Source organism: Diabrotica virgifera, chromosome 4 (assembly GCF_917563875.1).
Source record: "Diabrotica virgifera virgifera chromosome 4, PGI_DIABVI_V3a".
NCBI classification, from domain to species: domain Eukaryota; kingdom Metazoa; phylum Arthropoda; class Insecta; order Coleoptera; family Chrysomelidae; genus Diabrotica; species Diabrotica virgifera.
In genome coordinates, this window is record NC_065446.1 from 153,269,368 (window position 1) to 153,294,733 (window position 25,366).

General features: G+C 32.4%; 1 protein-coding gene across 1 annotated transcript in view; it reads right to left on the reverse strand.

Annotated features, from left to right (window-relative positions):
- Positions 1-22,807, reverse strand: part of LOC114333989 (uncharacterized) — a 46,196-nt gene extending 23,389 nt beyond the window's left edge. The window contains exons 1-2 of the mRNA XM_028283988.2: positions 22,695-22,807; positions 5,749-5,816 (exon numbers count right to left, since the gene is read on the reverse strand). Coding sequence (XP_028139789.2) covers positions 5,749-5,816; positions 22,695-22,725 — 99 coding nt within the window. The 5' untranslated portion in view covers positions 22,726-22,807. The remainder of the gene's footprint in view (positions 1-5,748; positions 5,817-22,694) is intronic.
- Positions 22,808-25,366: the final 2,559 nt, after the last annotated feature.

Sequence of the window (25,366 nt, forward strand, 5' to 3'; positions counted from 1 at the left end):
AACTATTAAGAAGATTAATAGTGTTTATTTATGAACAGAGGTTAAGTATCACAAGTAATTTAAGATTTGAATGTTTCGCAAATATATTTTTGTGATAACACTTAGCTGCTGATAATTTAATAAATTCCCAAATTAATAAAAATAAATAATGTTCCATAAATAAGTGACATGCCAGGTAAGTCAGATTAATATAATGTATGTATGTACAAATGTGCACCATTTAATCCACAACACACTCTAGATCTCGTAACTCAATAAAAACCAAGAAAACAGGAAAGATCGTACCTACTTGTGTTTCTGTTTTTATTCATATGATTGAACCATTATAATCTCCTTTTAAAATAACCAAATCATCCATTGTAGCTAAAGATGGTATCGAACAGTCGTAGATAATATTGTAAAATCGTATGTGGTGTCCAAATATCGTAGTTGATATCAAAAAAGTCGTAGATGGTATCGAAAAAGCGTAGATTATAGTAACGAAAGGTCTAAAAAGAAGTAGGTAATAATTTATTCACTCTGTCTTTATTACCGGGAGATGTTACAATTTTACGATAAATAATTACCGAATGACTTACCGTAGATGGTTGGTGACTTTTATGTGGGTTTAGATTCCATGAACCTTAGAAAATATTCTACAAGAAATCCCTGATTTGTCTCTCTTAAGGTTACAAGTCCACTAAAAATGATGGTAACAAATTTAATGTTTTAACCATGTGAACTTAAGGACCTACCGGTAAAACGAGAAATACCAAGATGGAGATACCTTCCAGTAGTCGCCATTGTTAACGGCATTGAAAGATCAAGGAACCGATCTTTTACTTTTAAACAATTCGGGTCATGGTCAGAGTGGTTGACTGAATATTCAAAAGGAGAAGACTGAGCAAAAGATTGAGCGCTCTAAAGTACACATACCCGAAATATTTTAATATTAATATTGAAATTATTATTAAGCATTCAAGAAATCTACCTACTAACAGTGAAAAGCTAAAGAACCAATCAAATGTAAAATAGAAATTGATGGTATCGGTATTGAATAAGTAATGAAAATAAAAAACCTTATAAATACATTCTCACGCTATGCAGACCTGGACGAAAAAGTGAGAAATCAAGTACAAAAAGCAAATAGACTGGCAGGATGCTTTGTTAACGCCATGTGGTGAAAGCGAGATATAAACACTCAGATGAAGTGAAAAATTTACAAAGCCAGTAAGTATATAAGCAATAGTGACATATGCATCAGAAACAAGACCTGACACAGCCACATCGCAAATACTACTAGAAACGGCAGAGATGAGACCACTGAGAAGAATTATAGGAAATACGCTGAGATATCGAAAGAGGAGTGAAGACATTAGAAGACAATGTAACGTACAGTGTATAATCGAATGGATACTGAATAATATATAAAAAAAGAAGAATGGAGTTACCATAAAAGCAGAACGGAGGAGACACGTGTGATCAAAAAAGTAAGAGATAAATCACCAACCGGTAGAAAAAGTATGTAAGTAAGAAAGATGGAGTAACAAACTTCCATAGAAGTATCAAGGAGCAAGCAGAATAGTTTATAAAGAGGCAGAACAAAAAGGAGAACATTGAAAAGTGAACCGTAACAAGTATCCAAGAGAGCCATTCCAAGTCTATAATTTTTGGCAGATATTACAGTTTAAACGCCACAAGAAACATACTCATTATCAAGTAGCAGGTATAAGTAACATTTACTAAATTTGCGATTTTACTAACTATTACCATTGTTTTAATTTTATTTTATTTTGTAAGCGTTAATGTTAAAATCATGCTACAGCTGCTGACATTTATATTATGTTTGCTGGGTACAAGTTTTATGTCTTAATCAAGTGGAAACATCAGCTGTTTTATGACATTAATCAGGTGAAAACATTTAAATACCTGGGATCATTGTCTGACAAGACAGCATTGGGGGGAGCAGAGATAAAGCAGAGTATACAGAAAGGCAGGCAAATTGTGGGAAGCTTGAATTCATTTTGGCGGAATAACAATATTTCTAATAAAAACAAGGAAAGGGTGGGCAGGGAAACAGACAGAGAGTGGAGTCGGTATTGTGTTCTGGCTCGGAAGTATGGACTCTCAACGCAGATCTGAAAAGGAAGCTACTAGCCGTTAAAATAAACTATATAAGAAGAAGTGCAAGAATTTCAAAATGGGAAAGAAAAACTAACGAAGAAGTAGGAACAAGAATGAACGCTGAGGAAACTATAGTAGATACAATAGAAAGAAGCTCGTTGAAATGGCTTGGACACCTATTACATATGCCTGAAGAACGTTGACCTAAACAAATATTTCAGTGGAGACCACCAGGAAGAAGAAAGCGTGTAAGGAAAGTTGAAGGGTTGGTATACAATTAACCCTTATAGTCCTTATTTAAATAATTACTATTTCATCTGCTACAACATACTTTATTTATAAGTCTTCGAAGTGTATTATAAACAATAACATTATATCAGCCAAACCATGTCGCAATTCTACGTACAATGATATAATTCCTTCTCTCGTGTTTTGTCGTCTATTTTATATTTTATTCTTAACTCAAAATAACACGTCTTATGGGTTCACCTGAGTTCAATGTCACTTCATTAATACATATCTTATAAGGTTATTTAAAATTAACTTAAAACATATTATTCTATACAGATTGTCCTAATGATATTACATCTCCCTGTTTTAAAATGAGATAATATATTCCTCTTTCCCTTTTACAAAATGTTTATGGTTACCTAATACTATTTCCAAAATTAAATTTCCTAACTATCCTAATACCCTAAACATGTATATTCTTTTCCCTATTCTAAACCGGTTTTTGCTAATACTAAAAAATTGGTCCGTCTTGCCTTTTAGGCCTTTTTCCATTCACAAAAAAACAGTGTCCACATAAAAACAGTGACTAAACCTATCCGGATTTTTAACATAGTCTTTTAGTGCCTATAAGCATCTCATATAAGTAGGGGAATAATCTAATCTACCTAAATAATTATAAAAACCTCGTATCTAACTAATAAGTCCTAAGCTAAGCTAATATTACTCGAATCAGTTAATACAAATGTAACCTTTACTTTATTAATAATTCCTATTTGAGTCTTCTTTTGATTTATTTATATACTCCTTACTAACTTTAAAATAATGTTACCTATAATAAAAATGTAATCTCTCTAAAAACTTCTAATATGTCTCTATAAAACTTTCAATAACTCTCTTGTACCTATAATAAAGATTTAATCTATGTTGCTGGATGTCTAAAAATTTCACTTTCTGTGTCCATTTGCTTACTATCTACTGACACTTATTGTAAGATATTGTCTATCCTTAATTCAAACACTTCCATTTTCCGCGAAAATTTAACCTGAATTCATTATATACATTTAAAAATAAGTTATTTAAAATTTACATTACTTTAGAGAAAAAAAAAAATTACAACTTTAATTCTTAGACAAAATTCAATGATTAGCTACTTATTTGATATTATTCTTAATTCTGCTTGTTTATTTTGACATTTCTGACAAGTTTTATGTCTCTTCTTTCATTTTTCCCACATATTTTCCTCTTCTTCTTCTTGTCTAGTACTACAACTCATATAATTCTTCAATTTTCTCCACATACTAACAATTCTACAGTGTACATAATTAATCTTCATATACATATTTCATATAACAATCATATATCATTTATCTCATATATCATTTCATATAACATCATAATCATCACTTCATATACTAGCTCCGATACCTTCGTTTTACCTTAATAAAAGAGGTTTCACTCGGATGTCTTAGTTCTCCGCCAATATTAACCCGAATTTTCGCCCTGATCTGTACGCACCATTGAGGTGGTATAGTTAACTCAAAACACGAAATAGGTATTTTATGCGGTTCAAGTTCTTCTAAAAATATCACAACCTCAATCCCTTGCTTTGAGGCCGTTGTTTATTCACGAATAATCATGAATAAAATAGGTACCCTTCAAAACACAGAGTGGGTCTCTAATAAGCTTTCAAGCTTCTATAAATCACTTAGTACCTTCCTAATTTGACAAGAGCAGTGGGTTTCTTATTGTCTCTAGTTGCCTCATAATATTTAGCTTATAATATTGTTAGTTCTTCTTCTAATCTATATAGTTCTTCTCCAAATTCCTTATCTCGACTCATCAGGTCGGCTTGTTAAAAATATATCTCTTGTTTATAGCAATGTTTGTCTTAAAGCTCTTATATCAACGTATGTCATCACTAATCATTATTCATTAAAAAAATCATTTATATACCATTAATCACACAAAAATTATTAATTCAGTTTCATATCATACAAAATTTAACACAAAATCGATAAAAATGTATCTAAAAGATCAATAACAAAAACAACTGGCTAATAAAATTCAATAATAGTATATATATTCGAAAAAAATTCAATCGAAATTCAAAAATAGCATATGCAAAAGTTAGGTAAAAATATTCAAAAATCAGTTCATATCTCAAAATTCGATAGAAATTTTTGAAAAAAAAATTCGATGTTCCATAAAATATTCAAAAATAACCGTACTAGTAATCGCAATCGGATAGAGATTTTTCAAATAACTTCAATAAAAATTCAAAATTCAATAAAAATTCAATAATAGCATATACAATAAACTTCGACAAAAATATTCAATTCAAAAATCATTTCATGTTTCAAAATTCATAGATATTCTTAAAAAAATCGATACTTCATAAATTATTCAAAAATCAGCAAAGATAAATATTCAATGTTCAATAATAATATGTATATAAAAAGCGAGGGAAGCATTTTCAATAAAGATAGACTAAATTTCTTACTTACATTTTATTTCCACTTTGTCTTTGCACTGTCGCTCACTGGGTTGACCGTCTCACAATACGGGCAGTATTGGATCCCTGGTTCCAGGCCCATTTTCGCCGTCTCCGTTTCCAATTTGTTGTTACCATCTTACTGCTCACAGAAGCCTATTTCGCAAAGATCGCCATGTAAGGAAAGTTGAAGGGTTGGTATACAATTAACCCTTATAGAAGTGTATTATAAACAATAACATTATATCAGCCAAACCATGTCGCAATTCTACGTACAATAATATAATTCCTTCTCTCGTGTTTTGTCGTCTATTTTATATTTTATTCTTAACTCAAAACAACACGTCTTATGGGTTCACCTGAGTTCAATGTCACTTCACTAATACATATCTTATAAGGTTATTTAAAATTAACTTAAAACATATTATTCTATACAGATTGTCCTAATGATATTACAAGCGGGGTAGACCGCGAAGATCATGGAATGTGAGCGTCAGGAGATCGATGTATTACCGCAATTTACAAGAAGAAGATGCCTCGGACAGGGTGACTTGGGATGCCTCAGGAATACGGAAAAATGCTGTTAACAATTGAATAACTAATGTACAATTGTACCCGTAAGTAGATAGATAAAAGTTTTATGTCTAATAGTTATACCTTAATCAACTACTTATTACATGGTAGTTTTCGTTTTTAATTTAATTTGTGACTATTATACAACTTTTGGTTTTTTTGGCAAAATGTGATACATTTGTTTGGTAAAATTTAATGTTTTTTAAGCATTTTTTTTTAATTTCGTATGTAATTTTGTCTCAAACGTAGTTCCCATGGTTCTTTCTGTGATTGCTGCTTCAAGCTGCAAGAAATAATCGCAGGATGGAAACATTCTATTAATTAAATCATACGTTGAGAATAGCACTTACATCAAATTGAGCAACAGTACATTTTCCTGTATACATGGAATCATCCAGTACAAATTGGTGAATCATGCCTGAAAAATAAGTTTAATAAAAATCTTAAAACATAACCAAAATTGAAAGGCAACAAAAATTAAAACCATTAGGTATGTAATAAAGTAATTATAAGTAAATCCCAAAATGTAAAAGTGTATTTTGTAGTTTCACAAAATCTATAAAATAACCCTAGAAGACTTTCCTCAAAGTATTTTAAATTAATAATAAAAGTTTTGAAGCTGCTCTTATGAAAATTATTTTAGAAGACTTTAGACTTAGTCGAAGCAATAAAGCACTGAACCTCCGAAAAAAAACGACAAGACGGATCTTAATAATAATTATTTCTGCATTCAATTCGTGAATGTTCCAGGAAACTTTGTGACCCAGAGCCATGATATAATATTGAAAAACTGCATACAAAAAATGCATTCTTAAAGTGCATCGCAAACAGACACTAAAAACAATACAGAACTCGTCAATTATCGGCGTAAATGCGTTCAATTTTGTTGCTCTAGGGTTTTAGGGGTAGCTGAAAACGATTATGACCTCGAAAGTGAGCTTCGGAGTACCTGGTTTCCAGGGTACCTACTGTTTACCTAGTCTTGTGGAGTTTTCGGCGATTCATTAAAAAATTAATCAAAAATCATTACTAGGGGGTTTTGGGGGTCGCTAAGGACGAATATGACATCGGAAGTGATTTCCGAAATACCAGGTGCCCAGCTGCCCAGAGTACATACTGTTTACCTGGTCTTGTAGAGTTTTCAGCAAAAAAATTATTAAAACATGAGTCAACAATAATTACTCGGGGGTTTTTGGGGTTGCTAACAACGACTATGATATCAAAAGTGATTTCCGGAATACCCTGGTGCCCAGGGGACCTACTTCTTTTGGAGTTTTCGGCAAATTCATTAAAAAATTAGCCAAAAATCACTACTTGTGGATTTTTGGATCGCTAACGACGAATATGACGTCGTAAGTGATCTACGGAGTACCTGGTACCCAGGGTACCTACTGTTTACCTCGCTTCTTAGTTTTCGGAAAATTCATTAACAGGGGTTTTTGGGGTCAGGGGTTTTTGGGGTCTCTGACGACGAACATGACATCGGAAGTGATCTCCGGAATACCTGGTGCCTAGGGTACCTAATGTTTCTCTCGTGATTAATGATTTTTGAATAATTTTTTAATGAATTTGCCGAAAACTCTAGAAAACGAGGTAAACAGTAGGTACCCTGGATACCGTGTAGTAATTTGACTAATGATTTAATAAATTTTTTGCCGAAAACTCCACAAGACGAGGTAAACAATAGGTACCCTGGGCACCAGGTACTCCGGAAATCACTATTGATGTCATATTCGTCGTTAGCGACCCCAAAAACCTCCCGAGTAATAATTTTTGACTAATTTTTTAACGAATTTGCCGAAAACTCTACAAGACGAGGTAAACAGTAGACACCCTGGGCACCAGGTACTCCGGAGATCACTTTCGACGTCATATTCATTTTCAGCGGCCCCAAAAACCCACGAGTAACATAATTGAACTCATTTCCGCCGATTATTGACGAATTCTGAATTTTTTTATTTTCTGTTTGAGATGCAGTTTAAGAATGCATTTATTGTATGTATGCAGTTTTTCAATATTATATCATGGCTCTGGGTCACAAAGTTACCTGGTGCATTCACGAATCGCATGCAAAAAGAATTAAGTATTAATATCCGTCTTGTCCATTTTTGCTTCGCCTAACTTCACCGCAGACTTTAGGTCAGGGGTGGGCAAATACTTTTAAGGGCGGGCCAAAATGAAATTTACAAAATGTCTCCCGGGCCGGAAGACTATACCCAGTATGTAGTGTGTGTGTGTTTTTGGTGGAGATTTTTTTCTGAACAAGAAATTATTTTGACGAAGATACTAAAGTATCATTTTAAAGCATTTGGAGAAAGACATTTGACTGTTAATAGTAATAAATTTTCTTTGTGGTGTGTACATGCGAACAATTTGTTCCCAGTAAAATTACGAAATTTTTAATATGGTCCGTTATACAGTGCGCTGGAATAAGTGTTACCCCTCCCTATTAAATTATATATTTTTAGCACATAAGCAAAACGCTCGGAGAGGTCGATTTTTAAAACAATCGTAGTATCTTCTGGCATCAATGTTTCGAACTTTACGTGAACCGTCTTCAGGTGACAGGCATAACTTTGATTTTTTTTTAAATTGGAAAGTACATCGTGTGACACCTCATTTAAAAGCCTTTGAGATACTGATTACTTAAAAATGTATAATACTTGAATCTTTCTTAAGAGTGCAAGCGTAAAATTTCGGTCGAATTAGTTTTAAATGTTTTAAATTTTGCGGTTCCTGAGAAAACTAATAAGTATTTTTGAAAGATTTAAACGCAGAATGAAAGATTACATTATTACCGAGTACTGAAAGTCCCTTAAAATAAACAAAAAGTTTCTTTTAATTATATATTTTAAGTTAAAAATCACTCTTAATTGTCTATTTTTTTCACCCCTGTAACTTATTAAAATCATCATTAAAGAAGTTCCCAGGGACTTAAAACCCTCGGTAATACCGTAATATTTCATATTGCGTTTAAATTTTTTAATTAGTTTTCTCAGGATCCGCAAAAAAATGAATGCATTTAAAAATAATCCGACCTCAAATTTTGCGCCTACGCTTTCAAAAAGGATTTAAGTATTATACATTTTTGTAATCAGTATTTCAAAACCTTTTAAATGAGGTGTCACATGATGTACTTTCCTATTTAAAAAAATCAAAGTTATGACTGTCACCTGAAGAGGGATCACGTAAAGTTCGAAACATTGATGCCAGAATATACTATGACTGTTTTAAAAATCGAGCTATCCGAGCGTTTTGCTTATGTGCTAAAAATAAATAAGTTAATAGAGAGGGGTAGCACTTATTCCAGCGCACTGTATTAAGCCATAACAAGGGTCCAGATAAAAAATGAACGTCAGAAATTCGATCAAGAATAGAGTAATCAAGAGCAGCCTTTTTGAAGATGAGGAAATTTCTGAGTAACCAAAGATTCATTCTGCAAATCTAATATCGGATGGTAAAATGTTATGTCAAGTCAACCATCATAGACGAAATTCAAAGGAGACAACTGATCTGGTCTGGTATGGTCATGTACGACGTCAGTGGACGACGACAGGCTGCCAAAACAAATTTTAAAATGGACACCAAGGGAAAGAAGGAAGAGAGGAACGCCGCAACAATCCTGTCTAGGCGGCATTCAGAAGGCAATGTCGGAAAGGAACCTTCACCCTGACGAATACAACGATGGACGAAGCTGGAAACTGGCAACCGGAAGACTGAGAACGCTATAAAAAACCGAGATAATAATAAAAATGTTACGTCCACTCTCTTCTTCTTTATTGGATCGTTAATGATGACCTAATGAAAAAGCTGCAAGCTTTTGAGATGTGGCTTTTTAGGGGAATTATGAAAATACCATGGGCCGATCATATTACGAACGAAATGGTGTTGCACAGAATGGAAAAGGAACAGAGAGTTTTTGACCATCATTAAAAGGAGAAAGACATAATTTGAAATTAAAAATCACACTAAATTTTCTCTTTTTCCCCCTCTGTGATAAACATTATAGACGTTTTCAGGGACTTTCGGCCCTCGGTAATAATGTAATATTTTATTCTGGGTTTAAATTTTTCAAAAATACTTATTAGTTTTCTCAGGATTCGAAAAAAATTATTACATTACGCTCTTAAAAAAATCGGTTGCGAGATTTCTCAATGGGCCGGATAAAGTAAGCAAAAGGGCCGGATCCGGCCGGCTTTTGCCCACCCCTGCTTTAGGTGAAGAGTAAAATCATAATTATGAGTATGATTAAGAAACACGTAAAATAGGTTTAAAATTTAAAGTGTTCTATTAATAATTAACAGAAATCATACCACCATAAATCTACTTTATTTTATTTGATATACATATGTGCTTCAGGACTTAGTGTCCTCGTGGTATTAAAATTCACAACGTGTAAATTTGTAAATTTAAATATATACAAAAAAAATTAAAAGACAACCTAATAAGTTAATAACTTGTATGTAAAATGAAATTAATTATTAAAATAATACAAATAAACAATATAGAACACTAAAAATTTGGCAAATACTGCATATAAAAGAAATAAAACTTATATATAATATAAAGAAATAGGCGAGCGGCAGCTAGAGTTTCACAATACTCGATAAAAAATACCGATATTGTATTGATATCGTATCGAAAACCAATACGATACCGATACAATACATACATTAGCAATATTAATGTCGATACGATACTCATTATCTGAAATCAATACAATACTTTTGTATTGTCGATACGCTTGCCTCGTTATTATTGAAAATATCGATATCGAGAAAAAAATAAAAAGCAACAGTTGTTTAATTATATTTTGTGGAATAGGTATTTAGATCATAATTATTGATTACATAAAAGTGTAAGTGATCTGCACCCAAGCATCAGCTGTTGGCATCAGCAACTTGAAATTCTTGAGAGTGAGTAAATGACTGTTATGATGACACTGTTTATATCATTTGCCTTGCCATTTGTGGCAATATTATGGAAGTGAGTGATGATGACGCAAAAATAATTTTTAACAAATACTGAATTGCGATTTATTTCGGATTTCCGGGGATTTCCCTATATTTTCAAAAGTAGTTTTTAAACAAAACAGAATTAGTAAGTATTCGTCAACTTTCAAAGAAGCATTCAGCGATATTCAATCTTTGAATACACATATAAATAATAAAAAAATATATATATATATTATTCAGATCCAAAACATTAAAGACACCGTTGTCTCACTCAGTGGAACCTACAACAATAGACTACTGAAGCATCCAAATACGCTCGCGCAAGACCTACTTAAGCGACCGAGGAGAGGAAGACTAAAACGCCGTGACCCATTAGACCTTTCTGTACCTGTAATTACTGAAACGTAGACTATATAATTTAATGTGTGTGTATTTTAACTATTGATGTTTTTTTTATATGTTCGTAAAATATGTCTTTGTAAATTATTATTTAGATCTCAGATATTTTTACCAGATAATGTATCGTAAAGGATTTTCATCACTGGATGGATTTCCACTATGTTAATGTGATAAACCTATTGTTTATTGTTTTTTTTTATTGTAAAAACAGATTGCAGTAAATAAAGGATATTTAAAAAAAATTTGCCAAGCATGCCAAAGTGGGCATAAAGAGCCTACAGAGCTCAGATGTACTTATAATCCTTTTTATGTCGATATTTTATCGAGTAGTGTATCGATATCGTATCGATTTGTATCGTAATATATCTTATCAATACTTAAAAATTATCGATTTGTATCGTATCGTGAAGCTCTAGCGGCAGCAACCCCTATACGGAAATTACGTTATACCGACCACGAAAATCAAATTAAAGATGAATTACCAATTTTGGTGGTTCTTTATGTTTTTGAGGTCACTGAATCTTAATATGAAGTTTATATTTATCTAGAATTGGTGTAACATGTTCAAAATCAAATTTTATGAAAAAATGCGAAAAATCAATTTTGATGATTTTTCAAATAATTTACCTTGCTGTAAATATTTCCTCTTGAAAATTGTATTGTATCATCTATGAAGTATTTAAATAACAACCAGCTTTGTACAAAATGTTTATACAAATTAACAGAGGAGTTGTTAATTTTTAAACATTTTGTCGTCAGATTTCGTTAGTTTTATGTTTACTTAAAAAGTTAAATGATAAACTTTTTAGCTTATAAGTTTAACCAAACCAGGAATAAAACATAAGTTTTCTAGAAAATTTTGAGTTAAAAAAGCAGTATGAAAAAAGTTATGTGACTTTATATACGAGCGGCACACCACAAAAAAACGCTTATTTCTAGAGATACTGTGTGGTGTGATGACAACGGTGTGGTGAATGCCTTAGTTTGGTCATACTTTTTGATGGTGCTGAAATCGAAAATTAGGTTTATTTTGAATTTTACGTTGGAAAACATTGGCAATATCGCAATTTTACCCTAAAAATAAAAAATAAAATCACATTTTCTGCGTTTAATAACTCTGTTCCGTTTTAATATTTTTTTCTGAAATTGTTATAATTTATATTTCTTACCTTTCTGAAGACAATGGTACCTGTTTGAATATTTCTGTCTCATTATATTAAAAGTTATGAATTGTTTAAAATGAAAGGTGCAGATTCCTGAATTTCAAAGTTTAACTGCAAAAGTTGAGTAACAAAATTTGAAATTTAGATTTTTAGTCAAGTCTTTGTTAAAACACAGAGTACAAAGAATAAAAGGTTTTATAGAAAAAAAATAATGCAGCTTTTAGTTTTAAGAAAAAAATGATTTCGTTTGTATTTATTATTAGGGTAAAATTGCGATTTTGACAATGTTTCTCCATCTAAAATTCAAAATAACTTTTTTTCGTTTTCAGCGCCATCAAAAATATAAAGTAAAACAAAACTAGCCATTCGCCACACCGTGGTCTGTATCTTGAGAAATAATCGTTTTTTGGAAGAGTGCCACTCGTCTATAAAGTCGCATAACTTTTTTTTATTGCATATTTTGACTTGCAATTTTCCAAGAAACTTCTTCATTGCTTTATGTTTTATTGCTGTGTGGATTAAAATTATAAACTAAAAAGTTTGTCACTCAACTTTTTTAAGTAAAAATGAAAATAACGATATCTGACGACAAAATGTTTAAAAATTAACAACCGCTCTTTTAATTTGTTTAACCATTTTGGATAAATCTCGTTTTCATATAAATACTCGAGAGATGATAAAGTCAAATTTTCAAAAGGAAATATTACAACGAGGTAAATATGAAAAATCATCAAAATTTAATTTTCGCATTTTTGCATAAAATTTGATTTTTGAAGATGTTCCACCATCTTCAGATAAAAATAAACTTCATATTCGGATTCAACGACCTCGAAAATTCAAAGAATGACCAAAATTTGCCATTCACCTAAGATGGTCGCTTTTTCTATTTCTAAACCTCAAATTAGGGGTGTGCCACTCGCCTAAAAGCGAAATTAAGAAAATACACCTTAGAATAAAACTAAGCAACCGAATCATTGAACAAAAATATTACATGGTTAACATACGAAAACAAAATACAAAAAAAATTCGATATCATTTATCTTGACGTTGGCAATCACCATTGAGAAGACTCCTCGATCTTTTGCAATAATATGAAATAATTGTCTTACATTTGATATCTAATCAGACTCCGTTCACGCATGTTTTTTTAATCAAGGAACTTGTTTTTTTCCTACACATCTATGGCCCTCTATTTTGCCGTTAAGGGTCAGTTGTAGTATTCTATATCGCTTTCCCCTCACTTTACATCCCAGATTTTTACAGTGTTTAACAGTCTTTCGCACTTCTTTATCGTTAGTTCCAATGCTTCACTGCTGGTAGTGGTCGATACTTTTAATGTCCACACATCTCCAAGCCCACTCTTCACCATACAAAAGTAGAGACCAAACATAGCACTTAACAATTTCTTGTCTTAGTTCTAAACTGAGATGATTATGGCAAAGAAATGACTTAATTTTCGTAAATGTAGATTTGGTTATTGCTATTCTGCATTTTAATTTTGTGTCGATCTATTGGGTCCGTTATGACAGTTCCCAAACATGTTTCCAAACATGAATGTCTTCGACTTGGACCCCATTTAATTAAAGCTTTGCATTTGAAGGTTTTGTTTGAGTGTATTTTAATGTCCATTTCCTCTCGTTCGTGATACGAATAGGATTTAGCAGAATAATTTGGAGACCTTCAATATTTTCTGACAGAATTACTGTATCGTTCGCGTATCTAGTTACATTCAGTAGTTCCAGTTAATATTTCGTCGATATGGCTATATCTAAAGTGTCTTTAAATAACGTCCAATATCTGGGTACAAAATATAACCTTGTCTGCTTTCGTGAGTTTTCTGAAGATTTCGTCATTTATTTTATTATATGCGATATAATGATATAAATTATTTATTCAATATTTAGCAAACAGGTTTTGTATGTATTAAAAAATACTCTAAAACTCTTAATTTGGCACCTTTACATGATCTACTAATTTCAGATTTTCCACCCAAATCAATCAGTAAAAGGTAGGCTGCATAAAAGTCTTGTATTATAAAATAATTTTGGTATAAATTTTTATTACATGCGCTCTACCGAATAGCTGAATATCCATAGGGGCCATATTTATTAACTTAAAAAGGTCATGACCAGTCATGAGACAAAGCTTTACATATAATTAAAAAAATTGTGTTATTTAATCTTTTAAGTTTAAATTAGAGCAAATGTTTACTTTGATTTTTTTTATTCTGGCATGTCTTCTAGTCCACTTAATAATAATAATAATAATATGTAAGCACTACGAGCCTAGTATGCCCATGGCTTGATGTACTATTCTTTTCCACTCCCTTTTGTCAGTCGCTTTTCTTTCCCAGTTCCTTACGTTAAGTCTTCTCATATCTTCTCTAACTCCCTTACTCCATCGTGACCTCGGTGTTCCTCTTCGCCTTTTCCTCGCCAATGCACTGGATAGTACCATTCTGGGAATTCTAGATGGAATCATCCTCTACACATGCACCAACCATCTAAGTCTTTGCGCCTTAATTATTGCTAATATGTTAGGATCTGATAGAGCTCAGTTAGTTCCTTATTTGTTCTTCTTATCCATTGTCCAGTTAAGTTTTTCTTACCGAAGATTTTTCGCAGTATTTTCCTCTCCCAAACTAGTAACAAATCTTGGTGTTTTTTTGATGTGACCCATGTTTCAGAAACATACGTTACTGTCATGTCGGCCTTATTACGGTCCGGTAAGTTCTTAGTTTGGTAACGAGTAGGAACTCTTTAAATTATTGAAGATAGTCCTATCAGGGAAAATGAATCAATCCCTGCCCCTCGCAGATTCCGGGGGTTTCTGTTTAGGGTCCCTTGTCCAGGGTTACGGATGAAGTCCACAACGGCAGACATGGCGGAGAAGCGGAGCTTCGGTACGGTTTGGATGGCGGAAGTGGCAACCCTCGATTATAGGGGTAATATAGAATCAAAACCGTAGCGTCTGATCCAGAATGGACGGCTACGAACAGCGTCTGACCCAGAGTGGGCGGCTGATAAAAAACTCACCAACCCGTCTAGCCAGCGTGGTGTTTTAAGGCTACTCATCCTTCCAACTACATAGAAATGGCGAATACTAAAACGAACGGATATGGTCCCCAGGTGGGTATGGTATGTTACGCCAAGTCCCACACCCAGAAAAGGGCCTGCCTCGTGGAATCTGGAGGAGGCAAGAATTCGCTTAGTGAACACAAAATGCACATCGGAACATATAACATCAGAACGATGAGGACAGAAGATAAACTAGAAGAGTTGCAAGAAGAACTTAAGACCATAAAATGTGACGTAGTAGGCTTTTGCGAGACAAGACTTAAAGGCGAAGTAACGACTCTACTAAAATCAGGGCACACTTTGTACCAATACAATTCAAGAAATAACCAAGGTGTAGGAGGCGTAGGCTTTTTGGTACATAAAAGAATTGAAAACTTGGTAACTAAATTCCAAGCGATTTCTAATAGAGTTATCTATCTGGTAATAAAACTAAATTGTAGATACAGCATTCAAATAATTCATTGTTATGCGCCAACTTCTTCTGCAGATGATGAAGAGGTAGAACAACTTTATGAAGACATTTCAAGAGCCAGAAACCTAGAGAAAATATATTACGTAATAATTACGGGAGATTTCAGCGCTAAAATAGGAAAGAACGAAAATAACAACGACAACGAATATCTTGGAAATTTTGGACTGGGAATTAGAAATCACAGGGGAGATATGCTCGCAAATTTCCTTAGCAAAGAAAAGCTATTCTGCTTAAACACATTCTACAAGAAAAAGATGCAGAGAAAATGGACGTGGCAGAGCCCAGACGGCAAAGTAAAAAATGAAATTGACTTTATACTCTCTAACTTCAAAAACATTGCTAAAGATATTACTGTACTAAATTCTGTCGACACTGGTAGTGACCATCGATTAGTTAGGGTGCGAATAGAAATAAATACGAAATTCGATAGAAGAAAATTATTAACACAGGATAAATTACCAAACATAGAAGCACTCGAAATGAATCAAGAGGAATATCAAAATAAACTAAAAAAGAAACTAGGACCTTTACCAGTATTCAACACGAAAGATATAAATGAAATAACACAAAAATTAACGAATGACATAACATCAACTACAAAAAAGATCTGTGATAAAAATAAAAATCCGAGAAAAACGAAACTTGAACAAACAACACTGGATTTAATGGAAGAAAGAAGAAGAACATCTAAAGAATTACCAGAGTATAAGGCTATCAACAATAAAGTTAAAAAGAGCATAATGTCAGACTTGCGGGCTTATAAAACAAAACAAATATTGCAAACCATCGAAAACAATAGAAACATGAGAGTATTGAAATCAAATTTATCTAAAGGAAAATCGAAGATAACTAAAATGAAAAACCAACAGGGGAATACGGTGACGGAAAAAACTCAAATAATCAAGGAAATACAAACGTTCTACAAGAATCTTTATACATCCGCTATACAGAACCCCGGAACAGACCATAGAACAATTCTAAACGTCGGCTCGGAAACTCTCCCTAAAATAACTTCTTCGGAAATTAGACATGCCTTACAGCAAATGAAGAATAAAAAAGCTCCTGGTGAGGATCATATAACGTCTGAAATGTTAAAAATGGGTGGCAACACCGTTGTAGAGGTTGTGGAAGTATTGATGAATAGGTGTCTAATAGAGAAAAGAATACCCAATCTGTGGGAAAACGCCGAAATAATACTTTTACACAAGAAAGGAGACACTACTAATATTGAAAACTACCGGCTTATAAGTTTGTTGTCACATTTATACAAATTGCTAACAAGAATAATAACGAACCGCATAACACAAAAACTTGATTTATATCAACCGGTTGAACAGGCGGAATTTCGAAAAGGGTTTGGTACTAACGATCACTTGCAAACCATCAGAACACTGGTAGAAAAAACCACAGAATATAATGTACCCTTACATGATTTTCACAAGGCTTTCGATTGTATCGAAACCTGGTCCTTTTTGTCAGCACTAAGGGATGCTCGAATAGACTCACGGTACACTACACTCATTAAAAACATTTATGAACAGGCCACATTCCACATCGAAATCAATGAAGACCAAAAAAACCGAAAAAATACGCCTGGGTAAAGGTATTAATAGACAAGGTGATATTATTTCACCAAAACTTTTTACCTTAGCATTGTAAAATGTATTCAAAGAGCCCGACTGGGAGAAAAAGGTCCAAACATTGATGTTGTAGGTTTGAGTCATTTGAGGTTTGCGGACGACATAGTATTATTCAGTACAGATATCAAAGAACTGGAGCAAATGATGAAGGAACTAAACTAGCAGTCAAATAAATTAGGTCTCAAAATTAATGGAAAACATTAACAAATTATTCGGAAAACAAAAATAATGAGTTTTGTACAAACTAATCTTGTTATTGACAACGTCAGTCTTGAAAATGTAGATCACTATATCGCACATCTAGTTCAATTGTGCCACAACTGCAAAAAATTCGAATTTTGAGTTAAGGCTGTAAAATATTGGCCCATCTAATGCAATACAGCCTGAACTAAAATATTGTTTTGGATAAGTATAAAGTAAGTTACTTCGGTATTTCACTCTAGTGTTTTTGGAGATGTGGCGATAACTGGGAGATGTGGCGATAATATACACTGCCACAATACAACCGATGTAATTCAATACGTTCAATACGGCCACAACTGCAAAAATCAAGAGAGATGTGGCGATAATATACACTGCCACAATACAACCGGTATAATTCAATACGGCCACAACTGCAAAAATCAATTGAATTTTCATTATATTGCCGCCGTATCTCCTAAGTATTGTTTTATAAATGACTTTCTTCACAATGCAATATCGCCATAACTATCAAAACAATAATAACGTTTTATTTTTAATAAATTGTAATAGGTCTGGATCCCGCGTATGAAAAAAAAGTTAATTAATAGAAAGCTGAAAATTTGTTAATAGCTTAAGGGTGTCTAGTCGGATAAACTTTGATATATGGGAACACTGAAACAGGGGCAGTCTTAATTGTGGAACATGTTAAAAATTTGGAACGGTCAGACCACGAAAACGGCACATTTATTTTGTCCGACAGAACAGACTTAAACTCTCCGAACAGAGATTAAACTCTCATGCAAAAATCAGACTGCTATTTATCACCAAATGCGCGTTTTAATGAGTGGAACATGTAGAATATGTCAAATGACAGGAATTATGACAGGTGATAAATAAAGCCTGCTTTTTGCATGAGAGTTTAATCTCTGTTCGGAGAGTTTAAGTCTGTTCTGTCGGACAAAATAAATGTGCCGTTTTCGTGGTCTGACCGTTCCAAATTTTTAACCTGTTCCACAATTAAAACTGCCCCTGTTCCAGTGTTCCCATAAATCACAGTTTATCCGACTAGACACCCATAAGCTTTTAACAAATTTTCAGCTTGCTATTAATCAACTTTTTTTTCATACGCGGGATCCAGACCTATAATAAGATCCAGCCAATAAGTGTATAATTTACTACCTAAAGTGTAATTTTGAAGCCAGTCACTTTCAAAATAAATTATTTACAGGGCATAACGCATTTACTACAGAACGTTTTGCTCATTTCTCGAGAATATTGTGTTTTGCACTTGTGGCACTATTGAACTAGGTGTGCGATATATATCTTGGACATACCATTAAAATAGGCACAGAAAACCAAATAGCCGAAATTAAAAGACGCATACAATTGTCTTGGGTAGCTTTCGGCAAGTTAAGCTTTATCTTGAAGAATAGAGATATACCAATGTGTCTAAAACGTAGAGTTTATGACAAATTTATCTTGCCTGTAACTACATATGGACTGGAGACCATGACCTTTACAAATAAAACCTTAGAGCAGCTCAGTACAACTCAAAGAGCGATGGAGAGGGCCATGCTAGGGATTAGTTTGAGAGACAAAATTCGAAATATCGACATTCGTGAAAGAACAAAGATTACTGATGTCGTAGAACGTATAGCAAGGCTCAAGTGGCAATGGGTCGGACATGTTGCCCGAGATAATCCCGAAAAATGGACACAGAGACTAACAAACTGGAGACCAAGAGAGAACAGGCGAGGAGTAGGCAGACCGCAGAAGAGGTGGGCAGCTGATAGAAATAGAAATAGAAATAGAAATAGAAATAGAAATATTTATTCATCCTTTCAAGACATTTTTACAAATGTATAGGACAGGTCATATACAGTATTATAACTGTTACATGCTAACATTGTTCAGCTACACAATTTTTTATAGGTACCTAACACCTAACACATATTATAAAATAACATATTTAGACTAACATTTTTAGACATTTTAGACTTTGTATATACAAAACAATTTATACATAAAAAATAAAATAGTTTAAAATAGTTTATAGGCTATCATCAAGGAATTCTTTGACTGAAGCAAAATGTAGCATTTGGCTAATAATAAATTTTTGATTTTATTTTTGTAACTATTAAAACTAGCAATCTCCTGCATTTCATCGGGAAGTTTATTGTACAATTTCATTCCCATAAATTTAAAACTATTTTCTAATCTTGATGTTTTAAACTGGGGTATTCGGAGCTTATTACAATTTCTTGTATGGTAATCATGTCGATGAGCATTAGTTTCAAATTGATTGAAATTTTCTTTATCAAACAAGTCAGTGATATCAGTGGATGAGAATTGCCAAGTGTAGAAATCGATGGAAGCACATGGAAGAGGCCTAAGTCCAGCAGTGGACGAACACAGGCTGAAGAAGAAGAAGAAGAAGTTCTTAGTTTTGCTCTTCGTGATATATTTTTACTTCTTAACAACCCATTAAGAGCATATATAGCGCGGTTTGCCCGACATATTTTTTTTTTGTATTTCTTCTTCACAGTTAGGATCTCTTGTGACGAAAGTTCCTAAGTACTCAAATCTTTCAACTTCTTCTAATTTATACTGTGTTTCCTTCGCTTTTGTCATTGTTATGTATTGCCCCCGAGCAAATTGCTTATTTGTCCATTCCATATACTTTGTTTTGCTTCATTTATATACAATCCTATGGTTGCTGCCCTCTCCTCGAGTTTCATGACTGTTTCTGTAAGTTCTATTTTGCTCCTAGCCAAGATTACCAAATCGTCCGCGAATGCCAAGCACTGATTTTTTTTTGTGGTAGATCAGATCCGTTCTATTAATGTTTGCTTCCTGTATAACCTATTCTAGTAATATGCTAACCGTTACAGACGAAAATGGATCGCCCTGCTGCACTCCTTGTTTGACCTCAAAGCTTTCTGTTATAGTATTGTTTATCTTGACTTTATTCATTGTTCTTTGGAGAGTTTATTTTATAATTCTAATAAGCTTTGGACAAACGTCCATGTCTTGCAATGCTGTGAATAATTCGCTTCTTTTGACTCGATCGAAAGCCTGTTTAAAGTCAATGAAAAGAACCATGGTGTCTTTATTATATTCGTAACTTTCAGCCGGTATGCCTCGTAGTGTGAAGACCTGATCCACAGTACTTCTGCCTTTTCTGAACCCACATTGATATTCTCCTATGCTTTTATCAACCTTCGTTGTTAATCTATTTTTAATATGCATAACCAATATTTTATACGTTATGTTTAGCAGCGCTATGCCTCGATAATTCTGACAATCAGCCATATTTCCTATTTTGTGAATGGGACACAGTGTTGCTTCTGTCCATTCCTCAGGTAGTATTTCTTGTTCCCATATTATATCATTAATTAAAAACACTCATACAGAATAAAAACTTCTTTTAAAGCGTGAGTTTTTTAAACTATGGTATACAACCAACTATTGAGATTTTCCCATTGATTTTATATTAATTAGTTTACGGATTTTATCTACTAACTGATTTCCTCCAAATTTAATTATTTCAGCCGTTATGCAGTCGTTTCCTGGGCTTTTGTTCATTTTAAATTTATCGATGATATTCTGAATTTCACTTATAGTCAGAGCCCGCTCTTTACTCTATTGATTTTGTATTTCATTTACTTTACTTACTTACTCTGTTTCCTCGTTATTATCGTCTGTCTGTTCAGGTCCATTTAGAAGCTCATCAAAGTACTGCTTTCAACGTTCTAATATCTCTGGTTCACTCATAATCCTTTCTCCATTTTTGTCTTTATAATGTACAGTTTTCGGTTGCTGTCCTCGTTTCTCATTTTTTATCCCTTGGTGCAAGTTCCTAATTTGATTATTTTTGTAGCTTTCCTCTATATTTTTCAGTTTAGCTTTCGTTTAGCTAACCGTTGCTAAGGGCAACCGACACAATAAATCACATTCGTACATAAAAATAAATCTCCACTACATTTTAAAAATAATTTTATTAATTAAATGTAATTTTCGATTAAAATAATTTTTATTTTGAGATAACATAAGTACTTCTTTAGTTGATGACTGCGAAATAATTTCTTAAGTGTTATAAATAAAGTCACTACGATTTAAGAAAACAAAAGCAATTATCTCGGCTTCAATTGGTCGTAAAGATTTTTTATTTTGTTTTGAATCTTTATTTTGTCTTCAACAACAATAATCTGCAAGTTAGAAACTCATAGAATATACAGGGGCGGCTTCAGTTCTAAATGTTTATAAAGAAATTTGCCCCCTTATTTTCAAACCCGAAATAAGAGGTTGAAAAATGTTTTACGCATTTATTTACATCAGAATATGAAAATATAAGTCTTTAGAAGGAGAGTGCATCTTGGAATAACTTTCTACGATTTTTTTAAAGTTATAGCCTTCGACATTTGACCCCTTGGGATAAATAAGTTATAATATCTAGGCAACAAGTTTACCAATCGGGCTCTAAATTTTTTTTTATGTTTGGTATTGAAAGATCTTGATTTTAAAGCCTTAAAAAAATAAATAAAAGTTATTTTTACAATAAATAATGACATTGCAAAAAAACGGCCATTTTGGACCTTTTGCAGGCTGTTTTGCAATAACGTATTTCTCCTGAAATTTTTGGTTACATTTTACAAGTTATTCCTGCCATCGTCTTTTACAATGCCTGATAGGTTTCAAAAATTCCTGAATTATATCACGTTTTTTCGGCCTGGGGTAATAGATTTCCTAGGTTATTTTGGGGTTAAATATTTCAACCCCGAGAAGGGGTGGTACTCACACCCATGGTAAAAGCACACGGGTACAATATAATTTTCTTTCTCTGACATGTTAGCTATATCTATGTAAGCCACATTTCAATCAATTAATCCAAGGGGCTCAAGTCTGAGCAAAAACATGAGTAAATGGATTATTTCTAGAGATCACTTATTTTATATAAAATATGTATGTGAATTCTCTAATCGAAATAAAAAATATTTCTTATTTTCCCTAAAATGGTTTTGGTGTACTATAAAAACATGATATTTTAAACTTTACCAATTTAATATTATCTACCATTTAATAAAAAATAAAACAAATACATATATATGACTATATCAAAGAAAAACTTATTGAGATCTAAACTCCTGATGCAAAATGAGTTAAGAAAATATATGTAGTATAAGGCTAAAGAGAGATAAACTAGAGAAAAAAAAAGAATCTATGTTATTTCCTTTCCGTTATTGTTTATCACAAAATTAAAAGAACATATTTAAAACAGAAAAAAAAGTACTGAATACCATAAAACAAATAGTTTTAAAATTAAAAAATTTATATTTATCAGACCCTTAAAAGTACCTAAAACAAAATAGTACAGATACTTTAATAGTAAAAAAATTGTTTTACTTACCATAAATCAACAGATATGATAGAGCAGCCATGGTCAACACTTCTCGTCACTTAATAAACGAAACAAAAAGTAGTTAATAAAAATGTTTATCGTTATAATGTAACCTGTTCGATAGTCCAATGGTGTCATTAATTATCATAATTAAATTCCAAAAAGATATACGAGGGACACCGTGATTAGGTCAAGTAAATCAAGATTACTTCGTAAAAACTAATATATTACGTCTTGTTTACCCTCTAGATCTATTGTTTTTATTAATCCGTAAAATGTAGAAAAGGTAAAATTTATAAACCTTTTTTAAAGCGAAATTTTTATTGATTATTCCGATTATTATGTATCGCAAAATAGAAAATTAATTTCAAATTAATATAATTAAAAAATTTGTCTTTGATTTTAACATAAATACATATAGTTTGTTGTCTTATTATATTTCACTCTAATCCAATATAATCGATGAGTAAAAATGGAATTCATTTGAGGCAAAATACATGTATGTCCCCTTTTTATTTGAAAGCTGTCCCTTCTTCTCATGTGTCGGTAGGGACCTTCGGATCATATGTGTTATAAAGCAAGTATGAAGTTGCTTTTTTGTTTCATTTTAGTTACTTGTTTGTTTCAAACAAAATTATACCTATGTTGTCATGTGCTGTTATTGATATATAATGAGAATATTTTAATAACCGTACATTTTTTTATGAACAACTTCCAATTTTTTGCATGATTGTATTGATCTATTTCAGAACATATGGGAGTTTAAGTATTTTTTAAACAATTCTGTTTAAGAAAATAAGAGACCAATAAGAGATTAATAAATGTTTTTTACCAATACCATTTATCAGCTAACTTGGTAGAATTTCTAAAATCTATGTTTTCAACCCTATATGTGTTGATTAAATAAAATTAATTTAAATTAAAATTAAATAAAGCAGAATAAAATAAAATAAAATCGAACTAAATAGAATTACATAAAATTGAATAAACTTAAAGAAAAAGAAATAAAATTGAAAAAAACATTAATAACATTATATAAATTCAATACAATCAAATAAAATAAAATAAAGTAACTCGAATCGAATCGAATGGAAACCTTAGATCTATAAGGACACATCAGGCGGCGCGCGTCGAGTCGACGTCGAGGCAGCTTAAAACACATGGCACGGTGTAACAGTGGCAGCGATGCTACAATTTAAAGTATTTGTATTTCGTTGTTGCCAAATTTAGTCGCGCGTTGGCTGCTGTACGATACGATGTCTGAAAGTTATGACGATTTGTCTTTTCTAATAAATACAAGTTTACTTTATCTTAGATTAAAGAAGAAAAGAAACGCAGATATTGGATACATCCCATCATAAAGGTACGAAAGTATAAGGCATTTTTTTACACATTACATAACGAAATTAATATAATAAAGAACCAATTAATATAATATAACCAGAGAAGTTTTTTAATTTTACAAGAATGTCTAAAAAATTTTTCAGGAGTAATAAGGTAGTATTAAAGAGCCATGTTCAAGAAATAACACCGTTATGAGTGAAAGCATATCACCTAAGAAAAACTATTTATAACGCTAAGAGGCTATCCGTTCTATAGTACGCCACTGAGCAAATACAGGTGTTAAATTGATGCCCCTCTATTATACCCCATTAATTGGGAAATAGTGATGTTTCACAAATTATTATTAACAAAAAAATTATTCAAATTAAAGTCAAAGGACGTATCCAGAAAGACGAAAACCAGAATAATATACAAAACCGTAATAAGAGCAACAGTCACCTACGGACGTGAGACATGGGTGCTAAATAAAACAGAAGAAGAAATGAGAGAGAGTTGAGAATGGAACGTACTGAGATATATTTTCAGGGGAAAGAATACAGATACAGAAGACGGCTGGCATAGAAGCACCAATCAAGAATTAAGGATGCTTTACAAAGAACCAAGTCTAACAAGACACACAAAGTCATAAAGAATCAGGTGCGCAAGTCATGTCGAGAGAATGGGTAAATAAAGAATGCCAAAGATGGTACTGCTAAGAAGACCAATTGGGAATAGGAGACGAGGTAGACCAAGAAAAAGAATGCAAGAAAGTTTCAGTAATATCTAGTTATCGAAGGACACACTGGAAAGAGAAGGCGAAAAATGGGATATAGTGGAGAACTATAGTTCAGCAATGTTTACATAGACATTAAATAAAATTATATATAAGTTATTAGTATAAACCGTATTATGTAAAATTGTAAATACAAGGCCTGTAGAGTTTAATAAATAAAATAATAAATAAGTAAGGTACCTGTTTTTTCTTTATTTTTATGGAGTCAATAATTTTATTTTTATTAAAGTCAATCCTTCTGACAAATCACTCAAGTCAAGTCAAACTGGTCAATGGTTACAGATTTGAAAATTCTGTTAAGCTGTTTCTGAAATTAGTTTCAAAGAGTTTGAAAAATAATTTATTTAGTAGATTACTTTTTTCCAGATAAAAATGTATCTAATTAAGTTGCCCTTTAAGCTATAAGATAAAAAAATTAAAAATACAGTGGGTCCCATCTAAAAATAATTTGATATGGGAGTAAAAAATTCAAGTCAAAATATAGTTCGAGTCTGTAATTTCCATCATTTAACAAGATTTGGCAACACTCACAACAAAATTTGCTAGAAAACAGCTCAAACGTCTG